Source organism: Felis catus, chromosome A1 (assembly GCF_018350175.1).
Source record: "Felis catus isolate Fca126 chromosome A1, F.catus_Fca126_mat1.0, whole genome shotgun sequence".
Taxonomy (NCBI): Eukaryota; Metazoa; Chordata; class Mammalia; order Carnivora; family Felidae; genus Felis; species Felis catus.
In genome coordinates, this window is record NC_058368.1 from 91,914,976 (window position 1) to 91,932,203 (window position 17,228).

Consider the following 17,228-nt stretch of genomic DNA (forward strand, 5'->3'; position numbering starts at 1 on the left):
ATCCCACACTATCAGTGGAGAGCCCGACACGGGGCTTGATCCCACAAACTGTGAGATCATGACCTGAGCCAAAATCAAGAGTTGGACCCCCAACTGACTGAGCCACTATTTTTTTTTATAGTAGCCATTCTATCTAATGGATGTAAGGTGATGTCTCATTGTGGTCTCGATTTGCGTTGCCTTAATGATTATGATGTTGAGTGTCTTTTGGTTCACACTATTTATTTATTTATTGATTGATTGATTGATTGATTGATATAAAGAATCCACAGAAAAATTATAAAAGCTGATAAACATGGTCAGCAAGATTGCATAATACAAGATCAATATTTTAAAGCTCAATTGTATTTCTATACACTAGCAATAAAGAATGTTTAAATGAAACTAAGAAAACAATTTCCATTTACAAAAGCATGAAAAAGAATAAAATACTCAGTAATGAATTTAATAAAGTATAAGCTTGTACACTGAAAACTATAAAATATTGTTGAAATAAATTTAAGAATAAAATACTCAGTAATGAATTTAATAAAGTATAAGCTTGTACACTGAAAACTATAAAATATTGTTGAAATAAATTTAAAAAGACCTGAATAAATGGTAGGACATCCCATATTCATGGATTGGAAGATAATAGAATGTTAATATGGCAATACTCCACAAATTAATCTACAGTTTCAATGCAATCCCTATCAAAATCCCAGTTGATTTTTTTTTAGAAATTAACTAACTGATCCTCAAATTCATATGGAAATGCAAAGCATCCAGAATAGCCAAAACACCCTGAAAAGGTAAAACAAAAGTAAAGGCCTTACACTTCCCAATTCTAAAACTTAACACAAAGCTGCAGTATCAAGGTAGTGTGGTGTAGACATAAGACACATAGGTCAACAGAATAGAATTGAGATTCCAGAAGTAAATCCTTACATTTACCATCACTATCTTTTACAAGAATGTGAAACAATTCAATGGTACTCGGGCAACTAAATGCACAAGAATAAAGCTGGATTTCTCCCTCACAGCATATAAAAATTAACTCAAAACGTGTCATAGACCTACATGTAAGAGGGAAAAGTATAAATCCTTAGAAGAAAATATAGCGGTTAATGGGGCGCCTGGGTGGCCCAGTCAGTTAAGCACCCAACTCTTGGTTTAGGCCCAGGTCATGATCTCAGAGTTCGTGAGATTGAGCCCTGCATTGGGTTCTGCGCTGACAGTGCAGAGCCCGCTTGGGATTCTCTCTCTCTCTCTCTCTCTCTCAAAATGAATAAATAAACTTTAAAATAAAAAAAGAGGGGTGCCTGGGTGGCTCAGTTGCTTAAGCGTCCAACTTCGGCTCAGGTCACGATCTCACCGTTCATGTGTTTGAGCCCTGCGTCCGGCTCTGTGCTGACAGCTCAGAGCCTGAAGCCTGTTTCAGATTCTGTGTCTCCCTCTCTCTCTGCCCCTCCCCAGCTCGCATTCTGTCTTCTCTGTCTGTCTCTAAAAAATAAACAAACACTAAAAGAATTAAAAAAGAATACTGTAATTCTAGCCAGCGTTGGGTTTTGGTGCCTCTTCTGTGCCACTGCTGTCCCGGGCACTTTACACATGCACAGTGTGTCACTCAAGTCTTTGTAGCAGTCCAGAGAGGCAGAGATGGGGAGCATTCCTTGCCTCAGGGAGAACAGACATGTGCTCCAGATCTAGAGTTCCTCAGGGCTGGGATTCTAAAGCCTCTGTACTCCCTGATAGTACTGGCCTAATTAAATCCGGGCCGGAGACCTGAGCTAAGTGCCAGCTCTTGGACTCGTTTACCGGCTCCGGATTTGTCAACCTGCAAGCCTCATTTCATCTACCCACAAACTCGGTTTAAAAGCCCTTGGCCCACTCTGCTCCATCGGGGACAGCTCCAGAGAAGCGTGGCTGAAGACCGTTGTCTTCATGGTGGCCAAGCCTTCCAAGGCTTCCAAGCCTCTGCCCTGGAGCAGACTGAGTGGGGAGAGGCGGAGGGCTGGTTCAGAGCCAGGCCCGTTGGAAAGAGAAGGGAGCAAGCTGAGCGGGACTTAGGAGTCCAGGCGCAACACAGAGGAGCAGGTGTGGGCTGTCCGCAGGGACGATGGCCCCAGCAGCCTCAGGCACCAAGGCCGCCCCCCACCCTCCAGTGTGTGGGCTGGGCACCTGCCAGGCTATGGGAAATATTCTTCCCACTCTCCTTTTCCAGGAATATACCCTTCGGGAAACACTCGGGAAATGTTTATTCCCCAGAGGGACTAACAGCTCCAGGTTTGGAAAACCCTATTGGGCTACAAACATCAGTTCAGTTAAAGAGGCCACAGGATCAGTGAACCCTCTACCCTGCCCCATTTTATTTATTTCCCAAGTCATCTGGCTCTTAATTGCTCCCACATTCCTGACGGCAAAGCCAACAGATCCAGGCGATGCCTGGAACACATGTTTGCAAGCTGCACCAGAGTGGGACCGGGGCGCTGGGTGGGGCGACGCGGTCGGCTGGAGGCCCTGCAGCCAGCTTCGCTTTCTGAGCAGGGACCCCTGGACGGCCTGAGCCAAGCCCTCCGCCCTATCCATCACTCCATGACTCCAGGGGCTGCGGCCAGCACAGCCCAACCCTGTGCTGTGAAGTCAGGTGCCACGGACTTGGAAGTGGTGACGACCTGCAGGCAGGTGGGGGTCCCAGCTCTTGGGGAGCTGCCTTGCTGGCGGGGCCCACAGACAATAATCGGCACCCAAAGAAATGGATTTAATAATTAAGGATCATGATAAGTGCTTAGATGGGAAATACCAGAGAGCCGTCATGGATGCCAGTGAGGGCAAAGGGTGAGGAGATGTCTTCTGGTTTCATGGTCATGCAAGGCTGATGAAGCCACGGCCTGGGGATGTGGTGGATGTGAATGTCCTGAGGCCAAGGGCACGGGTGTTGATGAGAGCTGTGCAGGGGAATTTTTGTCTTTTTTTTTTTTTTTGTAATGTTTATTTATTTTGAGAAAGAGACAGCATGACCAGGGGAGGGGCACAGAGAGAGGGCGAGAGAATCCCAAGCAGGCTCCACACTGCCCGCACAGAGCCAGACGTGGGGCTCGAACTCGCAAACCGTGAGATCATGACCTGAGCCAAAATCAAGAGTCGGACGCTTAACCGACTGAGCCACCCAGACTCCCCTATACAGGGGCGTTTTGATGTCACTCCACGTGCATGGGAAACCCTGGAAGCGTTGGGCATTTTTAAGAGGCCCCCACTCATTGGCAGGTTGCAGTGCCCAGAAGAGGCCAGTTCGGAGGCTGTGGGGGTAGTGCCGATGTGAAGCAATGGTGGCCTGTGATGCGGTGCCAGTAGGGCCCAAGAGAGGTGGCGGCTGGTTTGTTTCAGAGACTCACAGATGGGCTACATGTGACCTGTCCACCAGTGATAAGCTCCTTCTCTGGAATGCCACCACCCCCACTCTGGCCACCCCTCTGCAGACCTGGATGGTGTCCTGAGCTTGGGGTCCCACAAGGCTGCTTCTAACCTGGGCTGCGCCCTCACCACCGTGGTGACCTCAGACGAGCCACGCACCCGCCCAGGGACCCCGGGGAACGCTCAGTCAACATCAGAGTTCTGTCTGCCAAAGCAGTTTCCCTCCGCCCCCTTTGTTAGGCTCAGAGTCAGACAGCCTGGCTTCTGCCCAGATCAACGGCAGCCTTTCTGAGCCTGTTTCTCATGGTAACATGTGCCCAGTGAGGAGGCAGCAGGGATTAAATGAGACGGTTGAGGAAAACAGCATAGCTCCCAACACTCATGAGGACTCATGAGTGAGTGATGGTTATGCTAACAGTGCCTTCTCCTGGGCTGTACCTCCAGCCAGACCCGGGGTGCATACTCAGAACCTCCAGGCTCTCAGAATGATAATCCCAGTCTAAGCTATTTTAGAGGGAGCTTAGAGGTGAGTGTGAGAAACGGCAGCCGAAGCTGGAAGACCAGACAAAAAAACACAGACCTGGGGGCGCCCAGGTGGCTCAGTCGGTTCAACACCTGACTTCGGCTCAGGTCACAATCTCACCGTTCGTGAGTTCGAGCCCCACGTCGGACTCTGCGCTAACAGCTCAGAGCCTGGAGCCTGCTTTGGATTCTATGTCTCCCTCTCTCTCTCTGCCCCTCCCATTTGTGCACTTGCACTCTCTCTTTCTCTCTCTCTCTCAAAAGTAAATAAACATTTAAAAATAAATAAATAAAGTAGCTTTCTTTAAAAAAAAAAAAAAAAAAAAAAAAGCACAGACCTGGGAAGCCTGAGTGGCTCAGTTAAGCGCCCAGCTTCGGCTCAGGTCATGATCTCACAGTTGATGGGTTCAAGCCCCACATAGGGCTCTGTGCTGACAGCTCAGAGCCTGGAGCCTGCTTCAGATTCTGTGTTTCCCTCTCTCTCTGCCCCTCCCCTGCTCATGCTATGTCTCTCAAAAATAAATAAATATTTTTAAAAAAAATTTTTTTTAAACACAGACCTTACTCCAGCCATTTTCAGTTAAAGTTTATGGCCATTGCTGACTTTGGTAAGCCACACACAAGTATCCAGTGATGTGAAAGAGCTCCATGCTGAAAAGTTAGTCTCTCCCTGCCACTTCTGTTCTCCTGCCATTTGGTTCCCCTACTCGGAGGCAACCTGGTGACCACTGTCTTCAGTCTTATGGTCATGGAAGGCTGATAAAGCCGGGGCCGTGGTGGACGTGAATATCCTGAGGCCAAGGGCACAGGCATTAATGCGGTACGGGCCACGCAGGAGAGCTGTGGGGGGGGATTTTTGTCTTTTTTTTTTTTGTAATGTTTATTTATTTTGAGAGGGAGAGAAAGAGAGAGCACAAGCAGAGGAGGGGCAGAGAGAGAGGGAGAGAGAATCCCAAGCAGGCTCTACTTTCTGTGTCCACACCAGAGATGTACCATGTTTATACAAACAAAAGCCTACCAGGTTTTCTTCTTAGCACAATGGCTGCATAGTAATGTACTGTTCCATACCTTTTTAAAGATGTAACAATATGGGGCGCCTGGGTAGCTCAGTTGGTTGAGTATCCAACTCTTGATTTCGGCTCAGGTCATGATCCCAGGGTCACGGGATTGAGCCCCTTGTCAGGCTCCATGCTGAGTGTGGAGCCTGCTTAAGATTCTTCATCCCTCTGCCCCTCTCCCCTGCTCATGTGCACTCTTTCTCTCTAAAATAAAAATAAAAAATGAAAAAGAGGAGGGGGCACCTGTGTGGCTCAGTCAGTTAAGCGTCCAACTTCGGCTCAGGTTATGATCTCGAGATTCATGAATTCAAGAACCACGTTGGGCTGTGAGCTGACAGCTCAGAGCCTGGAGTCTGCTTCAGATTCTGTGTCTCCCTCTCTCTGCCCCTCCTCTGCTCATACTCTGTCTCTCAAAAATAAATAAACGTTTAAAAATTTTAATAAATTAAAATTTTTAATAAAAATAAAAATGTAACAATATGCCTTGGAGATCGTTCCCATTAGAGCATATAGAATCACATTAGTCTTTTTACAACTGCATAATAGTCCATTTAAGGTTGCCCTGTACCATCCTTTTTTTTTTTTTTTAATTTACATCCAAATTAGTTAGCATATAGTGCAACAATGATTTCAGGAGTAGATTCCTTAATGTCCCTTACCCATTTAGCCCATCCCTCCTCCCACAACCCCTCCAATAACCCTCTGTTTGTTCTCCATATTTAAGAGTCTCTTCTGTTTTGTCCCCCTCCCTGTTTTTATATTATTTTTGTTTCCCTTCCCTTATGTTCACTGTTCTGTGTCTTAAGGTCCTCATATGAGTGAAGTCATATGATATTTGTCTTTCTCTGACTAATTTCACTTAGTATAACACCCTCTAGTTCCATCTACATAGTTGCAAATGGCAAGATCTCATTCTTTTTGATTGCTGAGTAATACTCCATTATATATATATAATATATATATATTATATATATATATATATATATATATATATATCTCACATCTTTCTTTACCCATTCATCCATCGATGGGCATTTGGGCTCTTTCCATACTTTGGCTATTGTTGATAGTGCTGCTGTAAACATTGGGGTGCATGTGTTCCTTTAGAACAGCACACCTGTATCCCTTGGATAAATAGCTAGTAGTGCAATTGCTGGGTCATAGGGTAGTTCTATTTTTAGTTTTTTGAGGAACCTCCATACTGTTTTCCAGAGTGGCTGCACCAGCTTGCATTCCCACCAGCAATGCAAAAGAGATCCTCTTTCTCCACATCTTCACCTGAGTTGTTAATGTGAGCCATTCTGACAGGTGTAAGGTGGTATGTCATTGAACTTTTAATTTGTATTTCCCTGATGATGAGTGATGTTGAGCATTTTTTCATGTGTCTATTAGCCATCTGGATGTCTTCTTTGGAGAAGTGTCTATTCATGTCTTTTGCCCATTTCTTCACTGGATTAGTTGTTTTTGGGTGTTGAGTTTGATAAGTTCTTTATAGATTTTGGATACTAACCCTTTATCTGATATGTCATTTGCAAATACCTTCTCCCATTCTGTCGGTTGTCTTTTTGTTTTGCTGTTTGTTTCCTTCGCTTTGCAGAAGCTTTTTATTTTGATGAGATTCCAGTAGTTCATTTTTGCTTTTGTTTCCGTTGCCTCCGGAGACGTGTTGAGTAAGAAGTTGCTGCGGCCAAGGTCAGAGAGGTTTTTGCCTGCTTTCTCCTCGAGGATTTTGATGCTTCCTGTCTTACATTGAGATCGTTTATCCATTTTGAGTTTAGTTTTGTGTATGGTGTAAGAAAGTGGTCCAGGTTCATTCGTCTGCATGTCGCTGTCCAGTTTTCCCAGCACCACTTGCTGAAGAGACTGTCTTTATTCCATTGGCTATTCTTTCCTGCTTTGTCAAAGATTAGTTGGCCATACATTTGTGGGTCCATTTCTGGGTTCTCCATTCTGTTCCATTGTTCTGAGTGTCTGTTCTTGTGTCAGTACCATTATGTCTTGAAGATTACAGCTTTGTAGTATAGCTTGAAGTCCGGGATTGTGATGCCTTCTGCTTTGGTTTTCTTTTTCAAGATTGCTTTGGCTATTCGGGGTCTTTTCTGGTTCCATACAAATGTTAGGATTATTTGTTCTAACTGTGAAGAATGCTGGTGTTATTTTGATAGGGATTGCATTGAATATGTAGATTGCTTTGGGTAGTATCAACATTTTAACAATATTTGTTCTTTCTATCCAGGAGCATGGAATCTTTTTCCATTTTTTTGTGCCTTCTTTAATTTCTTTCATAAACTTTCTATAGTTTGTAGTGTATAGATTTTTTTCACCTCTTTGGTTAGATTTATTCCTAGGTATTTTATGGCTTGTACCATCCTTTCTTTACACAGTTTCATTGTGCTGTTTCTAATTATTGGCCATCACAAATAGTTCTGCTATGAATATTTTTATATACCTGTCCTTTTACATATACGTTAATGCATCTACAGAATACATTCCTAGAAGGATCATTGCAGAAATTGACACATACATTTTATTTATTTATTTATTTATTTATTTATTTATTTATTTATTTTAGAGAGAGAAAGAGTGCATGCATAAGCGGCAGGCAGGGGAGAGAGAGAGAGAGAGAGAGAGAGAGAGAGAGAGAGAGTCTTAAACAGGCTCCATTCTCAGCACAGAGCCCAACTCGGGGCTCAATTCCACGACCCCAGAATCATAACCCAAACCAAAATCAAGAGTCAGATGCTCAACTGACTGAGCCACCCAGGCATCCCCGCACGTGCATTTTGAGTCCTAATTAGCACTGCCAAATCAGACTCTGCTGGGATTATAGTTTTAACCTTCTTTACTTATATTATGAATGAAAATTTGCTTTTGTTTCATATATTTAGAAGCTATTTATGTTTTCTGTGAACTGTCCCCTCATATCTTTGACCATTTTTCTAATAAGTTGTTGATGTTTTTAGGGTTAATTGGTAGGAGCATTTTTGTGTCAAGGTATATCGGCCTTTGTGACATGAGTCAGAAATAGTTTTCCCCGTGGCTTTTGTCTTTGCTTCCAGTGCTTTGTGCCTTGTTAGACATTTTTTGTTTTTATATGGTTGACTCAGACTTTTATTTTATGGCTTCTGGATTATGAACTGTAGTTGGAAAAACCTTCCCCTCTCCACGGTTAGAAAGGAATTTTCCTCTAGGATTTAAAAAAAATTTTTTTTTAATCTTTATTTATTTTTGAGAGAGAGAACGTGAGCAGGGGAGAGGCAGAGAGAGAGGGAGACACAGAATCCAAAGAAGGCTCCAGGCTCTGAGCTGTCAGCATAGAGCCCAACATGGGGCTTGAACCTACAGACCCCAAGATCATGACTTGAGCCGAAGTTGGACACTTAACCGACTGAGCCACCCAGGCGCCCCTAGGATTTTTTTTTTAATTGAGGTATCATTGCCACACAGTGTTACATGAGTTTCAGGTGCACAACCCAGTGATTCAACTTCTCTATATACGTTATGCTGTGCTCATGACAAGTATAACTACCCTCTGTCACCATACGACAATATTACTGTGTCATTGACTATATTCCCTATGCTGTACTTTTCATCCCTGTGACTTAGTCATTCCATAACTGGAAGCCTGTATCTCTCACTCCCCTTCACCCATTTTTCCCACCCCCCTCTCACTTCTGGCAACCACCAGTTTGTTCTCTGTATTCGTGGGTCTGTTTTCCTCTAGGATTTTTATGATTTTTTTTTTAACATGTAAGACTTTGATCCTTCTGGAATTTATCCTGACTCATGCTGAGGCACAGATCCAACTTCACTTTGTCCCAATAACCACCAGTCTTCCTAGCACCCCTCTAGTTAAACAATGCCTCTCTTCCCACGGGTTCAAGGGGACAAAGAGTAGCATAGCAGTGGTGTAGGATTGGGGCCTTTGTCCTAAGAACTGTGGGAAAATGAGGACTGGGGGATGGGAGTGCCATGATCAGATCTGCGTCTTGAAAACACCACCCTGGCCCCAGAGTGGAGACTGGGGTAGTGATATGTCTGCATATGTGAGGCCATCTCTGACCCCTGCACACCCCCCTCATTGTTAGTGGGTTTCAGCTCCTGTATCTACAGCCCTCCCTCCATCACTACTTCTGGGTAAATTCCTAGGGAGCCCTGATGCAAACATAGAAGTCCCTCACACACCCAGGCCTCCTTTGGTGAGCTGGGACTCTGGCCGACCTTGCCCCCTCCCTCCCATGGTCTTGGCCAACGCCTCAACATCACTGGTAAATGCAACGTCCATGATGCCCCAGTTCACACAATTCACCCCAGCCCACTCCCTCATTCCCTGACCCCACATTCCTTCCATTTCACCCATCTCCCAACCCACAGATCCCACCACCTCGCCCCATTTGGCTTGAACCCCACATGTGCACTCCGGCACCTGTGCAGCAACCGTGGCTGGTGGGAAACACACGCAACCCTGTCCCCTACCCCCTGCCATGCTGGCCGGTTTGCACTTTAAATGCCAGACCACAGCTTAATGGTTGTGTGGCCCCCACACCTCCTCCACCAGCGTCACTCATGGCTGATGGCCTCGTTTCCTACTCCACTGGCAGTGGAAACAGTCAGAGGCAACTGTGGAAAATTCCACCTCCCCCCATGGGCCGCACACCCAGCCACACCGCACTAGGCCTTCCTGCTTGGTCTCATGGGCCAACATGCAACCGTTAGGCCTCCTGGGGGGTGAGGGGAGACATTCCCTCATCGCTCCCAGAATCCCCCATTCTCCACCATGTTGGATCTTCCCCTCACTGCCGATGACTCCCATTAAAGCAGACATACTGTCCTGTGTCTCTCATCTTGAAGAAGTGGCCCTCTCTGGACCCCGTGTCTCCAAAGCACGTGCTCTGTGCCTTTGCTCCCCTTTGCCGCTGAATTGCTTGAAAGCCTTCACTGCCCCCATTCCTCCCCTCCCTTCTCCCCAAACCATCTCCAGCCAGATGTGCACACCCATGACTCCCCCTGCCCCGGGCCCCTTGTGTGGCTAGAGCCAGCAGGCAGGTCTCAGTCTTCATTTTACTCATCTGTCCAAAGTGACAGGCACACATAGCCCCTCCTCCTCGATGCACTCTCTCCACTCAGCTTGTAGAACCTTCTTCTCTTCTTCCCAACCTCTAACTGTTGGGTTGTACAAGGCTGAGCTCCCGATCCTTCCTGCCAAACCTGCTGGACCACAGTCTCCCCACTTCTGTGGTCACTCAAGGGACACCTTGCTTGAGTCCTCTCTCCAGAGTCTTGAGAAATCATCTTGACTCTGCCTTCAGAATCCATCCAGAATCCAGACACTTCCACCCCTTCCACTGCCACCAGCTGGGAGCCACCATCGCCCCTCCCTGGCATCACTGCAAGATCCTACCTTTGCCTCCCCACACAGTGTGATCCTTTTCACACCAGGATCACAAGGCAGGTCTCGTCCTGTGTCTGCACTGAGCCCTGAAGGAGCTCCCATATCAGAGAGAAGAGAAAGTCCTAGAAATGGCCAACAAGACCCTACCCAATCTACCCCTACCCACCACCTCCCTGAAGCCACCTCCCCCTCTGCTGTCACCTCTTTGGCCTCCTTGCTGTTCCTTAAACACACCAGGCGATGGGGTACCTGGGTGGCTCAGTTGGTTAAGCATCTGACTTCAGCTCAGGTCATGATCTTGCGGTTTGTGAGTTCTAGCTTCATGTCGGGCTCTCTGCTGTCAGCACAGAGCCCACTTCAGATCTTCTGTCCCCCTCTCTCTACCCCTCCCCAGCTCTCTCTCTCTCTCTCTCTCTCTCTCTCTCTCTCTCTCTCTCTCAAAAGTAAAAAAAATAAAATAAAAACACACACACATATACACACACCAGGTGCCCTCCTGCATTGGGTGTTCCCTCTGGTAGGTACACATTTTCCCAGGAATCCACAGGAAGCCTTTGCTTAAATGTCTCCTCAGGAAGATGTCTACCCCAACCACCCTATTGAACACACCAGTCTGCACCCCGGCACTAACAGCTCCCCATTGCCCTGCCCCACTGCCTCTCTCTTTCCTTAGCACTTACCATTTTGTAGGTGATGAGCTTGTGTGTTATGTCTATGGTATCCAGCTACCTCTCTGGCTAGAAGGTAAATTCCTTAGGGCAGGGATCTTTGTCATTGTCACTGCTGTGTCCTACTGCCCAGAACAGCAGTGGTCAGTGAATGTCTGTGGAATGAATGTGGATGTCCCAGTAGATCAGGGAGGGAGAGTGTGTTGAGGGGGACTCCTCGTTGTCTGGGTCTCTAACTAGGCAGTAGGAAATGTCATCCATGGAGACTAGGAACCAGAAGAGGGGCGCTTTTGTGGGCAGAATATCATGAACGTGTCTGTGCACCTTGGCCTGAGGAATCATGAGGATTGTTCAAGGGGAAATGACAAGCAGACAGCTCGCAAAGGGAGTCTGGGCTTCTCAGGCACAGTTGGGACTAGAGTTGCCCACGTGGGACACTTCTGTCACTTCTGTCTAGTGTAGTCATGAGTGGGATGAGATTCCCAGGGAAGACAGGAGAGAAAGGACAGATGAGCTGAGAAGACTGAAGAGAAGAAAGCCTTGCCATGAGCTCAGCAGAGCCTCTGTGTGAGACTGGGAGAGACTGAGCCAGCTGAACAACCAAGAAAGCAGGAGGAACATGACCTTTTAGAAGCCAAAGGGAGAGAGTGCTTCCAGAAGGAGGGCAGGCTCAGCAGTGTGGAAGGAGGAGGAGAAATCCTTGGTAGCAGGTGGTTAGGGACTCAGTGAGAGCCATTTTGGTGGTGAGAGGGATGGAATCCATATCAGAGGGTCACAAGGTGCGTAGAAGGCAGGGAAGGAGAGGCAGTGACAGGAGACCCCCTCTTCCCAGCAGTGAGGGGGAGGAGAGCCAGGCCGGAGCAGAGGAGGGCATGTGAGCACAGGAATTGGAGCCGTTCCAGAACCGCTGGGAAGCAGCTGATGGAGAAGGTCTGTCTGATGATGCAACAGGGAGAGAAAGGCAGTGGTGGGTGCTGGGGCCCGGGAAGGTAGGGCCAGTCAGCTCCTCTGACATAACCTCAGGGGCACGGAAAGGAGGCTGGGCACAGGTGCAAGTACATCCGTCCAGGGCATTTTCTTTCCCCGGGGAAAATATGGCACGAGGTCCCTGGCAGAAGGTGAGAAGTCAGGTGTACAGATGTCCAGGTGGCCAATGCCCCGCCCCACCCTAGTCTGGACTTAGGGGCCACAGAGCCCCCCGTATACCATTCTTGGGTATTAGCACCATCACACATCAGTTTTTCAAGCCAAAAGCCTCTGTCTTGTCTCTCCTTTCTCTATGCCCTATGCACCCCCCCACACACACACCCTGCCATTAAACCGATGAGCAAGTCCTGTCGGTCCCCACTGACAAGTGTCTTCTGACTCACTTCTTTCCATCTCCACAGTCAGCACACGAGTCCAGGCCACCATCACCTACGTGGGGGCAACTGCCACTCTTGCCCCCTCCCACCACTGCTCCCTACAGGACCCATGAGTGCTCCTTGTCTCCCGCTACCATTCAAATCCCTGCCCCGCCCCCGCCTTCCCTTCTTTGTCACACAGCTCCTCCCCCTTCCTGTCTGAGATAATCTTCTCTCACCTTCAGGACGCAGCCTAGCCTCCAGCCCTGAATCAGCCCGGCCTGGCTGGGATACCTCTTACATGCTGGGAGCTTCCTGTGCTTCTCCCCGCATGATTGTTTTCTTAAGCATCTATCCTTCCAAGGAAAATTCTGTGAGTCCGAGATCCTGCCTCTTACTGTTACCAGTGTGTCCCATTACTCTCTCCCAGAGGGACCCGGCTCATGGGTGGTGATCCATAAACACGCATCGGCCCACTGAGGGCCGAGTGTCACCTCCCTGTGCCGGCCTCGCTATCCAGACTGAGGTCCAGGGTCTGCAGGAAGCAGAGTAGTTGCTGGCACGGCCACAGCATGGCTTTAGTGGGAAGTACGTAGGGTTCAGGAGTTGGGAGAGCTCCTTCTGGGATGAGTTCCACTCCTAACCAACTGTGTGGCCTTGGACAAGTCACTTCTTTCTCCCTGAGCCTCTATGCTATCTGTCAAGTGGGGATGTTTACTGCACCTCTCGCAAAGGTCAAATGCAGTGCGGTCTGCACACCATGAGGTGAAGACACCTGTGGGTTTCACAAACATTCTCCAGGAGCCCTTATCTGCTATAAGACTGGTCTCAGCGTGCTGCACTCAGCCTTTCTGGACTCAGCCCCTTCGGCTTCCCCACACACACCCAGACCCGGCGCCCCTAACCCCAGGGCTGAACCACGGGTACCCCCTGCGTGTCCGCTCAGCCACACACATACCTGTAACCCTTCGGAGCGCTGTGTTCCCTCTGCCCCAAATGTTTTCTCCCCTCACACGTCTCTCCCCTTCGATGGAAATGAACTGACCCCAGGTGAGCACCAAAATTGGTTCTTCAAGCAGGAACAGGTCTGACTCCTACCTGGCTTGCCAAAACCCGACCCGGGTGGGCCTCCAGCAGCGGATCAACAGCAACCTTGTGAAATGTTTGCATGAACCAATGCATGCAGGATGTCATTGCCACCCACACACCCAGCCCTGCCCCTGTGAGGGCAAAGGCGCCCCCTCTGCCCTGCCCCTTAGCTTTGGGACCTGTGAAGGCTTGCAAGGAGGGGTGGCCAGCAGCCGGCTGAGGAAGGAGCCGGCCTGGCCAAGGGGACCCTCTCTCCCTTTGACGCTGACTGGGGCTTCTCTGCTTGTGTTTTGCAGGTCCTCCTGTAAGTGTCCTGGATTATGCTCTCTGCTCCTGAAAGATAAGACATTTCGTTCTCTTCTGTAGCTATTTCATGAAAATAAGTTTTTTAGTTAGATGTGTTGTGTCCTTTAAAAAAAAAAAAAGAAAGAAAACTTAATCCCGGACAGGGGCCATATTTTTTTTATAATTTGTAGACAAATACAAGCACAGAATTCTGTGGGTTTGACTTGCCTTGTGAAGCATTCTGTGACCGTTTTGCCCTCCAAGAGAGCTGGCACGATCCTGACTGCTCCTCTCGGAGTCTCTGGCTCCACTTGGTGCACAGAAATGCAAGCACCGTGCCCCTACTTTCTAAATGCTCCGCGGCATTTAATCCATTTAAATGTTTTTGTCTCACATGCTTTGGCACAAAGGGCTCCGGAGTCAGGCAGAGATGCCAGGAAGAATGGGGTCCATTTTCCTGACTTGCCACAATGTGTTTGACCCTCTGGATCCGGCAGCTGAACACTGCCCAGCACCACTGGCCAGGGAGGGTGTTGGGTCCGAGGAGGATGCGCGGGAGGGTGGCCGGCCGCCAGGGGGCAGCAAGGAGAGCAGGGGTGGGTGGTGGTCAGCACCCCGGAAATCCCTGTCCTCCTCCAAGACACGTGACTAGCGTTCCTTTGATTCATCTTGGTGGTTTTTCAGAGCCCAGTGAATCCTGACGAATCAATTCAAGGAGCACACTGAGCCAAAATGAACCTTCTAAAGGAATTCCTTTTGGATGATTAGTTTTATTTTTGACTTCCACTTACCATGATTCACGTCCCAATCGGCACCCTTCGGAATCTGGGCTTCTCCATGCATGTAGCAGCACCACGCTGAGCCAGAAAGCGAGCCAGCAAGAAATGTGTAGATTTATTGGCCACGAGCAGTTTCTCCCTGTTGAGTCATTCCTGGCTGTCACATGAGGCTAGCCTGTGCGAACTTGCTAAAGTGCGTAATGCAGAGGGCAGTGGACTGATTCTTTTTTCTTTTTCTTTTTCTTTTTTTTTTTTTTTTGACTTGGCTGTTAAACTATTAAATGTATTCAACAAATGCAGAAATCTCAAGCTGCAGCCTGAGATGGATGCTGATGTGTGGGACACAGGCCAGACAGTCAGTGCTCTGAGCCGGTAGGGGCATCCAGTAGCAATAAATGCCACTCCCCACCCCCCATATCTGTGGCTTCTAAGGCTGTCTTCCTCCAGTCTACTCCCTCCCAGTGGTGACAGGCAGGAAGAGCCATTTCTGCCCTTTAGTCCCGATTTAGGGAGCATTTTCCATGGTGATTGTGACACCACCCTTCAGAATCCCACATCCCCGTGTGGTCCTCACCATGTGCCCCTCCTGAATCGTGTGGGTGTGTGCCCTGGTGGCCCTTCCAACCTGGCTCCAAGAGGCAGGAAATGGGTGCTCCGTCTCCCAGACCCGCCGGAGCCCTGAGCGCGTTCCCCCCACCCCCCAGGAGTCATTACCAACCATCAGCCTTTGCTGCAAACCCCGCACAACGTGGGGGGATCGGGGGCCCTGATTGAGTTATAAGTGTTGCCATATGGTTTTCTGCTGAAAGTCTGATTATTAATGACGTATTAATTACCACAGGGGCAATCAGGACGAGATGGCTACCCGGTAATTTGCCGTTTATTTTTTGCTCTTTGTGCCCTTTTCTCTCAAGCTGATCTTCTTCCTCTGAGCCTTTATTTAACTCTGTCTGTGCTCCTGCCCCCTCCCCCTCTTCTGCTTTCAGTGGCTGAGGTCTCTCTTTGGAGGGGATTAGCGTTAGCTCTGAGAAGGAAGGTGAGGGATGTGCAGACCTGCAGGGCTGGCCTGGTGGGAACGTCCGCTGCTCCAGCCATCCTGCAGGCAAAGCAGAGAGGCTCAAGAAGGAGCCTCCTTGGCATCCTGGATCGCCCCCCAATGCTCTTGCTTCCCAGACCATCAGCCCTGCACCGAGGGTCTAGCCCTTGGCTGTGGAGTGCCCCTTCCCCCCACCCCCACCCCGTCTCCCTCCCCCTGGCTGGCTTGGCTGCCAGCCTCTTCCCAGTGGGCAGGGGGCTGTCCTTCCCAGCCCACCGAGTCTTGTCAGCACTCAGGAACGGGAGACTGCTTGATTCCAGTTTGGTCTTTGTGGTGTCATCGCCTTCTCAGATCTTTTGAATTAAACCTAGAAGTTGGCTTATACTTGCAGTCAACGTGCCCCGCCCAGGCTGGGTGAGTGCTGCATGAAAAGCAAAATTTGATGTAGCTATGTGGCCGTCCAGTCCTGCTCAGAGAGGTTAAGGACCACAGCCGTGGCATCCAGAAGTCCTGATGTATCAGAGCAGGGGGGTGACCTGGTGGAAGGAGAGCATGGTGGGACCATACGGTTGGGCGACAGAGTTGTTCTGTGCCTTCAGGTCAGGAAGGTGCATGGAGGAGAATGTTGGTTGATTCAGAGGCCTCAGTAATGACCAGATCTGGCCAGAGTCTGGATGGGCTGGTGATGGAAGGTGGGGGGGGGGGTCCCCCAGTCCTGCAGGAACTACCTTCCCAGGAGGCTGTGGAGGGTAGTCCTGGCAGACCTGGGCTTATAGTGCCTCCTAGCTGGGCATCTCAAGGAGAGCAGGTAGTGGCTGGGTCAATGGGTTTTGTCCCTCTTCCCCCCTTATTGGCCCCTCTGAGCACAGGGTGACTCCCTGACTCCCTTCTCCCTGGCATAAGAGAAGATTTTGGTTGATGCATTTTTCCAGGTAAAGGACAGGAGTTCCAGACCAGCCACCAGGTCCAGGTGGAGCCGGGGTTTGAATTCCATCTTTACCACTCGCTGATCTAAGTCTCCCTTTCCCTCCCTGTGAAGAGGGCGGTGAGGTTCAGGTGAAGTGAGGTCATGCCTGGAGCCTCCAGACACCAAAGGTGGACAGGTGACTGGGGCTGTTACAGGGCTGCCAGGGAATTCAGCCTGAAGGTTAGCATGTGAGGAGGGACTTGGTACCCAGCCTGGGCCAGAGATGGGACTCTGTGAATTGGGGGAGGGGAGGCCAGGGGATGAATGTGCTTGTAGTGTGTTAAGTTCTGAGCTTCCTGGGAAGAAAGTAGATTAGGGCCCAGCTATCCTTCCCCACTGCCTGGTCGGGCCAGGTGAAGGGTAAGGGGACCCTGTCAAAATCTCTGGTAACATACCCACGAGTGCGCAGGGCTGGGGCGCCCCTTTTCCTGAGGTCACCTGATGGCGGTTTGAATGCACACCGCCCTTTCCATACAGATATGAACATCTTCCCTGGCTGGGCTGGCCCTGCCTGCTGCTGCGTCCAGGGTAATCATGCTTTCAGCACCCGGAGCCAGCTCATTCCAGCTGTGTTCCTCCACACACCCTTGTTCTTTTTCCTTATTTTTTCAAGAGAAAGAGAGAATGCAGGGGAGGGGCAGAGAGAGAGGGAGTGAGAGAATCCCAAGCAGGCTCCACGATGTCAACACAGAGCCC

General features: G+C 49.1%; 1 protein-coding gene across 5 annotated transcripts in view; it reads left to right on the forward strand.

The window, feature by feature from the left end:
- COL23A1 (collagen type XXIII alpha 1 chain) overlaps positions 1 to 17,228 on the forward strand; it is a 355,881-nt gene that overhangs the window by 294,074 nt on the left and 44,579 nt on the right. For 4 of the 5 annotated variants that reach the window (XM_045057588.1, XM_045057582.1, XM_045057577.1 and 1 more), the window contains exons 4-5: positions 13,762 to 13,769; positions 15,371 to 15,397. In XM_045057588.1, the coding sequence (XP_044913523.1) occupies positions 13,762 to 13,769; positions 15,371 to 15,397 (35 nt within the window). The remainder of the gene's footprint in view (positions 1 to 13,761; positions 13,770 to 15,370; positions 15,398 to 17,228) is intronic. The other variant, XM_045057580.1, reaches the window with a different exon arrangement.